This window comes from Haematobia irritans, chromosome 4 (genome assembly GCF_050003625.1).
Source record: "Haematobia irritans isolate KBUSLIRL chromosome 4, ASM5000362v1, whole genome shotgun sequence".
NCBI classification, from domain to species: Eukaryota; Metazoa; Arthropoda; class Insecta; order Diptera; family Muscidae; genus Haematobia; species Haematobia irritans.
Genome location: NC_134400.1, coordinates 156,171,090 through 156,183,556, shown reverse-complemented (window position 1 = coordinate 156,183,556; position 12,467 = coordinate 156,171,090). Strand labels below are relative to the sequence as shown.

The 12,467-nt window shown below is 34.1% G+C and overlaps 1 protein-coding gene across 6 annotated transcripts in view; it reads right to left on the bottom strand.

Moving 5' to 3' along the window:
* Positions 1–12,467, bottom strand: part of Mp (collagen XV/XVIII-type protein multiplexin) — a 1,363,033-nt gene that overhangs the window by 496,479 nt on the left and 854,087 nt on the right. For all 6 annotated transcript variants that reach the window (XM_075303610.1, XM_075303614.1, XM_075303611.1 and 3 more), the window contains one exon: positions 10,872–11,063. In XM_075303610.1, coding sequence (XP_075159725.1) covers positions 10,872–11,063 — 192 coding nt within the window. The remainder of the gene's footprint in view (positions 1–10,871; positions 11,064–12,467) is intronic.

The following is a 12,467-nucleotide window of genomic DNA, read 5'->3' as shown; positions in this document are numbered from 1 at the left end:
GACAAAATTTTCTATAGAAATAAAATTTTGGCAAAATTTTCTATAGAAATAAACTTTTGACAAAATTTCCCCTAGAAATAAAATTTTGAAAAAATTTTCTATAGAAATAAAATTTTGACAAAATTTCCCCTAGAAATAAAATTTTGACAAAATTTTCTATGGAAATAAAATTTTGACAAAATTTCCCCTAGAAATAAAATTTTGACAAAATTTTCTTTAGAAATAAAATTTTGACAAAATATCCTTAGAAATAAAATTTTGAAAAAATTTTTTATAGAAATAAAATTTTGACAAAATTTTCTATAGAAATAAAATTTTGACAAAATTTTCTATAGAAATAAAATTTTGACAAAATTTCCTTTAGAAATAAAATTTTGACAAAATTTTCTATAGAAATACAATTTTGTCAAAATTTTCTATAACTGCAATATCTTCAAAAATTTTAAATTTAGTGTAAGATCATACTATCGAAGTCCATTGTAAGAGTGAGTACTCCATTTCTGTAGAGATACTAACTTTTCCTTTTACAGTCCAAGGGAAATTTGTACACCCAAAAAATTGTCGCTAATAGGAGATAAACTTCTAAAATAAAATAATAAAACATTTATTTTGGAGAACAAAAAATCATACTAACTACAAAAATATGACAAGAATTTCAAAATTAGATTTTTTGTAGATTTTTGGTAAAATTTTCTTAAAATTTTGGTAGAATATTATTAGCGGGAGTGGCAACCGCTGGTGTAATAAGTTCGCCTATTTAATTTGTGCCAAGTTTTAAACCGAATGCGTATTTCATATTGAAGCTAGCGTGATTTCAACATATGGACGGACGGACGGACGGAAATTGCTGGTTCGATTCAGAATTTTACTACAATCAAGAATATATATGTTTAATAGGGTATAAGATACATATTTCGATGTGTTACAAATGGAATGAATGAGTTTGGGGCGTAAACTAACTTTGTCATGGTTTATATTAGGTTGCTTTCTATTAGGCTGGAAAACCACAAGTAGCTATCGCAAGAGCACTCCCATAAAATGTTCATTTGACATTTATCGGTGATTTGGCTCCATATGGCCTGATTTACATTTCAAAAGTAAAAAAAAAAATCTGTAAGAAAGCTTCTTTTAAGACATTCATGGTTGAATCGTGCTAAGTGTGAGGTTGCTAAGTCCTATTAGAATGCCAATGGTCTGCAGCCGAAAAGTTTATCTGCCATGGGCTTCAATACTGTCCTCTTAGGACATTCTCCCGTTAATATTCGGCAGTTGTTTTTAGCCCACGGTCGATGAATATAAGCGAGGGGCAACCATTAGATGTAATGGCGGCCCACAATATCAACATTGGCGGAGTTTGGGATCTGAAGGTGTATATTTTAGCTGACATCTTTGGCAAGTAAAACCCAACATTTTGTTTGTGTCTTTGGCAATAATGCTCAGGGTCGGCCCTTGAGTCGATTCTATAGAAGTCTAACAAATCTTGTCCAGATACCTTCAGATTTAAATATACATATATGGGAATATAAACCTTTATATGTACTCAACAAGTTTGATGGATTTTAGATGTGGTGCAGGGTATAATATTATCAGGCCCGACTTAAGACTTTCCTTACTTGTTTTTTTTTTGTGCATTGTTGAGCCCTTCATTTTTCGGAACTTTATTGGTTTCTGTCAGTCTCCATTCTTGTGTAGCATGGATTTCGATCAAATCTGGCCTTCTTTTTTCGGATCAGTTCTGGTGTGTTACCGTTTTCTTTTTCGTCCTCTTTGTGGACGCACTGCAGCGTTTAAAGCATCATGGTAAAAAAAATTGTTCCGAGAAACAAAAAAATTTTTTTCATATAAACGCTGGAGGATTGTAATAACCACTTTTGGTTTTCCAGATAAATATACAGCAATCGTACTATTACGCTTAAATCACATTACGAATAACTTTATTTTTGAATGCGATGGATAAAAATACTTTTGTAATCAATTTGTCAGGCGTCAGTCGTTGGGTTTAGAAATGAAGTTGGTTGAAGTATATATTAGCCACGCTGTATTTTAATATAAATAAAATGGCCAAAGTAGATCTATACCCTGACATTTAGAGCCACGTTGCCACTCTTACTAAAAAACTACCTAACAAAAACATCTTAACAGGTTGGCTGATAAGTCCCCGGTCTGACACATAGATGGCGTCGATAGAATTAAATGCATATTATTTTTATATAGTACCAACCTTCAAATGATTCGTGTCAACATTTGACGTCTGTAAGTCAATTAGTTTGTGAGATAGAGCGTCTTTTGTGAAGCAACTTTTGTTATTGTGAAAAAAATTGAAAAAAAAAAAAGAATTTCGTGTTTTGATAAAATACTGTTTTCTGAAGGGAAAAAATACGGTGGAAGCAAAAACTTGGCTTGATAATGAGTTTACGGACTCTGCCCCTGGGAAATGAACAATAACTGATTGGTATGCAAAATTCAAGCATGGTGAAATGAGCACGGAGGACGGTGAACGCAATGGACGCCCGAAAGAGGTGGTTACCGACGAAAACATCAAAAAAATCCACAAAATGATTTTGAATGACCGTAAAATGAAGTTGATCGAGATAGCAGGGGCCTTAAAGATATCAAAGGAACGTGTTGGTCATATCATTCATCAATATTTGGATATCCGGAAGCTCTGTGCAAAATGGGTGCCGCGCGAGCTCACATTTGACCAAAAACAACAACGTGTTGATGATTGTGAGTGGTGTTTGCAGCTGTTAACTCGTGATACACCCGAGTTTTTCCGTCGATATGTGACAATGGATAAAACATGGCTCCATCACTACACTCCTGAGTCCAATCGACAGTCGGCTAAGTGGACAGCGATCGGTGAACCGTCTCCGAAGCATCGATAGACTCAAAAATCCGCTGGCAAAGTAATGGCCTCTGTTTTTTGGGATGCGCATGGAATAATTTTTATCGATTATCTTGAGAAGGGAAAAACCATCAACAGTGACTATTAAAAGGCGTTATTGGAGCGTTTGAAGGTCGAAATCGCGGCAAAACGGCCCCATATGAAGAAGAAAAAAGTATTGTTCCACCATATAGAAATAAACTTTTGACAAAATTTCCCCTAGAAATAAAATTTTGAAAAAATTTTCTATAGAAATAAAATTTTGACAAAATTTCCCCTAGAAATAAAATTTTGACAAAATTTTCTATGGAAATAAAATTTTGACAAAATTTCCCCTAGAAATAAAATTTTGACAAAATTTTCTTTAGAAATAAAATTTTGACAAAATATCCTTAGAAAAAAAATTTTGAAAAAATTTTTTATAGAAATAAAATTTTGACAAAATTTTCTATAGAAATAAAATTTTGACAAAATTTTCTATAGAAATAAAATTTTGACAAAATTTCCTTTAGAAATAAAATTTTGACAAAATTTTCTATAGAAATACAATTTTGTCAAAATTTTCTATAACTGCAATATCTTCAAAAATTTTAAATTTAGTGTAAGATCATACTATCGAAGTCCATTGTAAGAGTGAGTACTCCATTTCTGTAGAGATACTAACTTTTCCTTTTACAGTCCAAGGGAAATTTGTACACCCAAAAAATTGTCGCTAATAGGAGATAAACTTCTAAAATAAAATAATAAAACATTTATTTTGGAGAACAAAAAATCATACTAACTACAAAAATATGACAAGAATTTCAAAATTAGATTTTTTGTAGATTTTTGGTAAAATTTTCTTAAAATTTTGGTAGAATATTATTAGCGGGAGTGGCAACCGCTGGTGTAATAAGTTCGCCTATTTAATTTGTGCCAAGTTTTAAACCGAATGCGTATTTCATATTGAAGCTAGCGTGATTTCAACATATGGACGGACGGACGGACGGAAATTGCTGGTTCGATTCAGAATTTTACTACAATCAAGAATATATATGTTTAATAGGGTATAAGATACATATTTCGATGTGTTACAAATGGAATGAATGAGTTTGGGGCGTAAACTAACTTTGTCATGGTTTATATTAGGTTGCTTTCTATTAGGCTGGAAAACCACAAGTAGCTATCGCAAGAGCACTCCCATAAAATGTTCATTTGACATTTATCGGTGATTTGGCTCCATATGGCCTGATTTACATTTCAAAAGTAAAAAAAAAATCTGTAAGAAAGCTTCTTTTAAGACATTCATGGTTGAATCGTGCTAAGTGTGAGGTTGCTAAGTCCTATTAGAATGCCAATGGTCTGCAGCCGAAAAGTTTATCTGCCATGGGCTTCAATACTGTCCTCTTAGGACATTCTCCCGTTAATATTCGGCAGTTGTTTTTAGCCCACGGTCGATGAATATAAGCGAGGGGCAACCATTAGATGTAATGGCGGCCCACAATATCAACATTGGCGGAGTTTGGGATCTGAAGGTGTATATTTTAGCTGACATCTTTGGCAAGTAAAACCCAACATTTTGTTTGTGTCTTTGGCAATAATGCTCAGGGTCGGCCCTTGAGTCGATTCTATAGAAGTCTAACAAATCTTGTCCAGATACCTTCAGATTTAAATATACATATATGGGAATATAAACCTTTATATGTACTCAACAAGTTTGATGGATTTTAGATGTGGTGCAGGGTATAATATTATCAGGCCCGACTTAAGACTTTCCTTACTTGTTTTTTTTTTGTGCATTGTTGAGCCCTTCATTTTTCGGAACTTTATTGGTTTCTGTCAGTCTCCATTCTTGTGTAGCATGGATTTCGATCAAATCTGGCCTTCTTTTTTCGGATCAGTTCTGGTGTGTTACCGTTTTCTTTTTCGTCCTCTTTGTGGACGCACTGCAGCGTTTAAAGCATCATGGTAAAAAAAATTGTTCCGAGAAACAAAAAAATTTTTTTCATATAAACGCTGGAGGATTGTAATAACCACTTTTGGTTTTCCAGATAAATATACAGCAATCGTACTATTACGCTTAAATCACATTACGAATAACTTTATTTTTGAATGCGATGGATAAAAATACTTTTGTAATCAATTTGTCAGGCGTCAGTCGTTGGGTTTAGAAATGAAGTTGGTTGAAGTATATATTAGCCACGCTGTATTTTAATATAAATAAAATGGCCAAAGTAGATCTATACCCTGACATTTAGAGCCACGTTGCCACTCTTACTAAAAAACTACCTAACAAAAACATCTTAACAGGTTGGCTGATAAGTCCCCGGTCTGACACATAGATGGCGTCGATAGAATTAAATGCATATTATTTTTATATAGTACCAACCTTCAAATGATTCGTGTCAACATTTGACGTCTGTAAGTCAATTAGTTTGTGAGATAGAGCGTCTTTTGTGAAGCAACTTTTGTTATTGTGAAAAAAATTGAAAAAAAAAAAGAATTTCGTGTTTTGATAAAATACTGTTTTCTGAAGGGAAAAAATACGGTGGAAGCAAAAACTTGGCTTGGTAATGAGTTTACGGACTCTGCCCCTGGGAAATGAACAATAACTGATTGGTATGCAAAATTCAAGCATGGTGAAATGAGCACGGAGGACGGTGAACGCAATGGACGCCCGAAAGAGGTGGTTACCGACGAAAACATCAAAAAAATCCACAAAATGATTTTGAATGACCGTAAAATGAAGTTGATCGAGATAGCAGGGGCCTTAAAGATATCAAAGGAACGTGTTGGTCATATCATTCATCAATATTTGGATATCCGGAAGCTCTGTGCAAAATGGGTGCCGCGCGAGCTCACATTTGACCAAAAACAACAACGTGTTGATGATTGTGAGTGGTGTTTGCAGCTGTTAACTCGTGATACACCCGAGTTTTTCCGTCGATATGTGACAATGGATAAAACATGGCTCCATCACTACACTCCTGAGTCCAATCGACAGTCGGCTAAGTGGACAGCGATCGGTGAACCGTCTCCGAAGCATCGATAGACTCAAAAATCCGCTGGCAAAGTAATGGCCTCTGTTTTTTGGGATGCGCATGGAATAATTTTTATCGATTATCTTGAGAAGGGAAAAACCATCAACAGTGACTATTAAAAGGCGTTATTGGAGCGTTTGAAGGTCGAAATCGCGGCAAAACGGCCCCATATGAAGAAGAAAAAAGTATTGTTCCACCAAGACAACGCACCGTGCCACAAGTCATTGAGAACGATGGCAAAAATTCATGAATTGGGCTTCGAATTGCTTCCCCACCCATCGTATTCTCCAGATCTGGCCCCTGCGACTGTTTCTTGTTCTCAGACCTAAAAAGGATGCTCGCAGGGAAAAAATTTGGCTGCAATGAAGAGATGATCGCCGAAACTGAGGCCTATTTTGAGGCAAAACCGAAGGAGTACTACCAAAATGGTATCAAAAAATTGGAAGATCGTTATAATCGTTGTATCGCTCTTGAAGGGAACTATGTTGAATAATAAAAACGAATTTTGACAAAAAAAAAAGTGTTTTTCTTTGTTAGACCCGGGACTTATCAGACAACCTGTTATTTTGCAAAATTTTATTTCTATAGAAAAATTTGTCAAAATTTTATTTCTATGGGAAATTTTATCAACATTTTATTTCTATAGAAAATTTTATCAAAATTTTATTTCTATGGAAAATGTTGTCACAATTTTATTTCTATAGAAAATTTTGTCACAATTTTATTTCTATAGAAAAATTTGTCACAATTTTATTTGTATTATCCTTATTTTTATTATTCTAGTTCTTGAACGCGTACAAGGGAAGTTTAAAAAATAATAAGGGAGTACTTTTATTCAAATATATTAAATCTATGAACTCAACTGTACATTAATGAAATGGCCCGTTAAAAATCTATAAGGCCAACATCAAGCGATTTTCATATTCATTTCATACCTATATAAAAATTTTTTCATATAGATCTTCAGGTAATCCATCACGACAAGGCTTTTCTCAGGCAACTATTACATTTAATCGATAGTGGTGCATATTTAGGATTCGACCCAGTCGAACTTACGGCCACAAAAAGTAGTTTTTTTTATAATTCCTGCCTTCCCCATAGCTATTGTCAAAGATCTTATGGACTAGTAGTACTCTCAAAATGAAAACAAAATTGCTTGAATTTTATGAATTTTTTATTGTCTCTCACATTTGTGATATTTTTCTTTCTGTACAAGTATGCATAGTTTTTTTTTTGTGATTTTTTTATTATCATTTCTTTGCAGCCTTTTAGGTTAATTGTGTGGCCTAAAAACGACAAAACGAACGAAGAAAAAAGGGGCGAGACCGCGTACCAGAAATGCTTCCACACTTTGCCAGTTAGTCAGCTTGTCGGAACATTTTGTAGAGCTAATTTTATTGCTGATTTTGGCTATCATGAGATTTTTAATGGACTCCTTTGGACCATTGGTCCCAAACAAATTTTTATTTTAGTCACGTTTTCTGAGTTCTGTCTTTCTCTCGTTTCTAAGGTTTTTTGGTTGGCTTTCATGTTAAAATGGAACGTATGTTTGACCATTTTGATTCATCTCATATTAGAGTTGGGGTTTGTTGTTGTTGTCTGGCCCCAACTGACAGAATGGTTTCATTTCATTTTTGTTTTTGCTGGGTTTTTTTTTATTCGAAGTGAAAGAGTGTATTTACCAAGGGCTATTGTAATTGCAAGTGGTATAAGGGGAATTTAAAGATAAGTGAATTTTGTTTGGTTTTGTATTGTCTTCAGTGTTACGTTTGGCGTTGACAAAATGTTTACAAAGGATTGAAGTTGCGGAGTGAAATAATCACTGGATATTTATGACACTTCCACAATATAGAGTGGGACGAGGAGGGACATTGTCTACAATTATTTTCTGATTCAATAAAGAAATTAATTGATTCAATACATAATTTAATTGAAATTTATTTTATCACGAAAGTTATAATATCAATCGCAGATTTAATGAGAAATAACAAATATTAGTGATTAAAAAGTATATACGGCCGTAAGTTCGGCCAGGCCGAAGCTTATGTACCCTCCATCATGGATTGCGTAGAAACTTCTTCTAAACACTGTCATCCACAATCGAATTACTTAAGTTGCGGTAACGCTTGCCGATGGCAAGGTATCTTCAAACCTCCTAACACCATCTTCTAAATTGTATGTAAGTCCATACGTGGTATATATTCAATCAAAAAAGATCGATCCAATACGTATATAATTCAGTTTGACAAAGTAGACATAAAATTTTGACAAAATTTTCTACAGAAATAAAATTTTAACAAAATTTTCTATAGAAATAAAATTTTCACAAAATTTTCTATAGAAATAAACTTTTGACAAAATTTTCTATAGAAATAAAATCTTGGTAGATTATTTTTGGCTCGAGTGGCAACCATGATTATGAACCGAATAAAATTTGAACAAAATTTTCTCTAGAAATAAAATTTTGACAAAATTTTCTATAGAAATAAAATTTTGACAAAATTTTCTATAGAAATAAAATTTTGGTAGACTATTTTTGGCTCTAGTGGCAACCATGATTATGAACCGATATGGACCAATTTTTGTGTGATTGGACCAATTTTGGTATGGTTGTTAGCGACCATATACTAACACCACGTTCCTAATTTGAATTTTGCTCCTCCAAGAGGTTACGGAGGTCAAATCTGGATAACGTTTTATATGGGGGCTATATATAGTTACGGACCGATATGGACCAATTCTGGCACGCTTGTTAAAGATCATATACTAACACCATGTTCCAAATTACAACCGGATTGGATGAAATTTGCTTCTCTTGGAGACTTCGCAAGCCAAATCTGGGGATCGGTATATATGGGGGCTATATATAATTATGAACCGATGTGGACCAATTTTTGCATGATTGTTAGAGACCATATACCAATATCATGTACCAAATTTCAGGCGAATCGGATGAAATTTGCTTCTCTTTGAGGCTCCGGAACCCAAATCTGGGGATCGGTTTATATGGGCGCTTTATATAATTGTGGACCGATGTGGACCAATTTTTGCACGGTTGTTAGAGACCATATACCAACACCATGTACCAAATTTCAGCCGGATCGGATGCAATTTGCTTCTCTTTGAGGCTTCGCAAGCCAAATCTGGAGATCGGTTTATATGGGGTCTATATATAATTATGGACTGATGTGGACCAATTTTTGCATGGTTGTTAGAGACCATATACCAACATCATGTACCGAATTTCAGCCGGATCGGATGAAATTTTCTTCTCTTTGAGGCTCCGCAAGCCAAATCTGGGGATCGGTTTATATGGGGGCTATATATAATTATGGACCGATGTGGACCAATTTTTGCATGGTTGTTAGAGACCATATACCAACACCATGTATCAAATTTCAGCCTGATCGTATGAAATTTGCTTCTCTTTTAGGCTCCGCAAGCCAAATCTGGGGATCGGTTTATATGGGGGCTACATATAATTATGGACCGATGTGGACCAATTTTTGCATGATTGTTAGAGACCATATACCAACACCATGTACCAAATTTCAGCCGGATCGGATGAAATATGCTTCTGTTAGAGGTTCCACAAGCAATATCTGAGGGTCCCTTTATATGGGGGCTATACGTAAAAGTGGACCGATATGACCCATTTTCAATATCTTCCGACCTACATCGATAACAACGGCTTGTGCCAAGTTTCAAGTCTATAGCTTGTTTCGTTCGGAAGTTAGCGTGATTTCAACAGACGGACGGACATGCTTAGATCGACTCAGAATTTCACCACGACCCAGAATATATATACTTTATGGGGTCTTAGAGCCCCCATCCTATGATGGTGGGTATAAAAATTGATTAATTAATTGACTTCTTTGACTTCTTTCTATGCAATCCATGGTGGATGATACATAAGCTTCGGCCTGGCCGTTTATACTTGTTTCTATTAGTGTAGGAGTATTTTGCAAAAACGGCATTCAGATACTTCAAAAGTGCCCTTGGGAAACAATTTGACGGAAACTTTTAAACCGTAATTGGCGTTTAGAACTTTCGAAATATTTCGAAATGATTTCGATGTAATTGTTCGGCGTCATCGGGTATGCATTTTATGGTGTTTTCTTTTCTGAAAAAAAGTGTTTTGACTTCATTTTGTCTGTACAGAATGCTCACTTTTAAAATGTTGCCAACAACCTAAAAAATGTTATCATTTCAGTGGGCAGAAAAGAATTCAAAGGAGAAATACACACTCTCGTTTGTCGCCAGTGCTGAAAATGCCCGCAATTTGCCTCTATGCACTATTTCACAACAGGCGCTATTTTCACAAGAGAATTCGAAGCTTTTCGTACTTTTACCTGCTTTTTTAGAAAAGAACCTAAAAAGTTAATTTCCGGGCAAAATGTAAAAAAAATTTGCACTTTTTACAAGAAAAGAAAACAACATTAATGTGGCCTTGTTAACTAAATTCATAGAATGAGAAACTCATATAAATGGATTGGATTAAGGATTTTATTCTTTAATATGGTTGCTACTCCAAATTTCGACCCAACCTTACCATCTTGCTTTACATCTTCTTTGTCACTTTGTGTTTGTTTTCTTGATTGCACCTTTAATTTTTCTTAGTTTTTTTTTTTTTGTCTATAATTAAAGTGACTAATTTAATTCAAGGCAAAAAAAGAAAAAGCCAAAAGAGCTAGAATTTGGAGCCAAAATAAAAAAGAGCCAGAATGGGGCCCGCAGTTAAAAAATAAAGCAATTTGGCTCTTTAGCGCCAGTAATGGCAACACTGATTCCATCTGGCCGAACTTTCGCCCGTATATTCTTGGTTTTAATAACTTTCCAGAGTTTCCACTATGATTTTCAACAGAAATAATGTGCATTATATACAAAATAAAGATATTAGAAATCATATTAAAAATTTTATAAAAAAATAACATTAAGTGTATTAATTTGAATATGGCAATACTTACATCGTAATTCTCGGGCAAACCAGGTGGACCTGGTGGTCCTGGAGGGCCCGCTACACCAGGCATACCATCCACTCCTGGTTCACCTTTATGTCCTTGAAGGCCTTCGGGACCACGAGGGCCAGGATCACCCCTATCACCGCGATCACCTTTGGGACCGGGGGCACCGCGTTCACCTGGCACCCCAGTAGCACCCTAAATAACGCCAAGCAGCAGCAACACACACGCACGCAAACGTTGTGAAATAGATATGGAAATAAGAAAAATACATAAATTAATAAATGTTTTATACATATACACGGTAGTCTGTTGAAAGGAAATAAAATCCAAATGAAAGCATTGAATGAATGAACACTAATCACAAAAATACCATCAAGCTGTTTGGTTAGCAAACCACAATAAACCTAATACTTTTACGATAAAACTACACATAAATGCTTAGCGTAAATCTACAAAATTCCACCCTGTCCTCCCCACCGTGACCAAAAACCAGAGGTATGTTTATGGCACTATCAAAGAAACAAACAAAACAACAAAAAGGACAAAAAAGACAAATTATGGGTAATTTTTTATGGGACCAAGAATTTTTGGTGTAAAATCCATATGACCATGATAGCCACTGGAGACGTGAAGTAAATCTTAAAAAAAAAACAACGATACAATATATTCAGTGTTTTAAACAATAAAGGCGCTTTAACTGGTCACCAGACCAGAAGGAGGGAATGGATTAGAAAAACTAGCAAGCCATTAAACAGTAGTAACATTTTTGTTGTGTTGGCTCATAAAATTTACACCACATTGGCACACCTTGATTGAAGAAGATTAGTGGGAGGAGTATAGGGTTTTACATGACCGTATTGATAGATTTGAGATATATATATACAACGTTTTGAGGTACAGTGGGGGACTATTGTAGTGAAACGAGAAATTGATTTTTGAAAAAATTTAAATGACGTTTTTGATTTTATGAGATCTGAAAATTATTTTCAAATTTCGTGAGTTACGTATGCCGAATTTCCCCATTTTTAGCCCACTATGGGGATGGGAGAGGGGTATACTAACTTTGTCATTCCGTTTGTAACACATCGAAATATTGGTCTCAGACTCACGGTTGCCATAATTGGTAGCATTCTACCCAAAATTCTAAAATAGAAATAAAATTTTCAGAATATATTACATAGAAATACAATTTTGAAAAAAATATTCTATGGAAATAAAAATTTGGGCAAAATTTTCTACAGTAATACCATTTTGAAAACAATTTCTATAGAAAAAAAATTTTCTACAGAAAACACATTTTGACAAAATTTTATATATATAGGTGTAAAAAAATTATAGAAGTAAAATATGGACACAATATTCTATAGAATTAAAAATGTTGAAAAAATTTTATAAAAAAAAGTAACATTTTGACAAAATTTTCTATAGAAGTAAAATTTGGACTAAATGTTCTATAGAAGTAAACATTTTGAGAAAATTTTCCATAGAAATAAAATTTTGACTACATTTTCATTAGAAAAAAAAATTGAAAAAAAATTCTATAAAATTTTTTTTTTTTTTTTAATTCTATGGAAATAAAATTTTGACAAAAATTTTGAG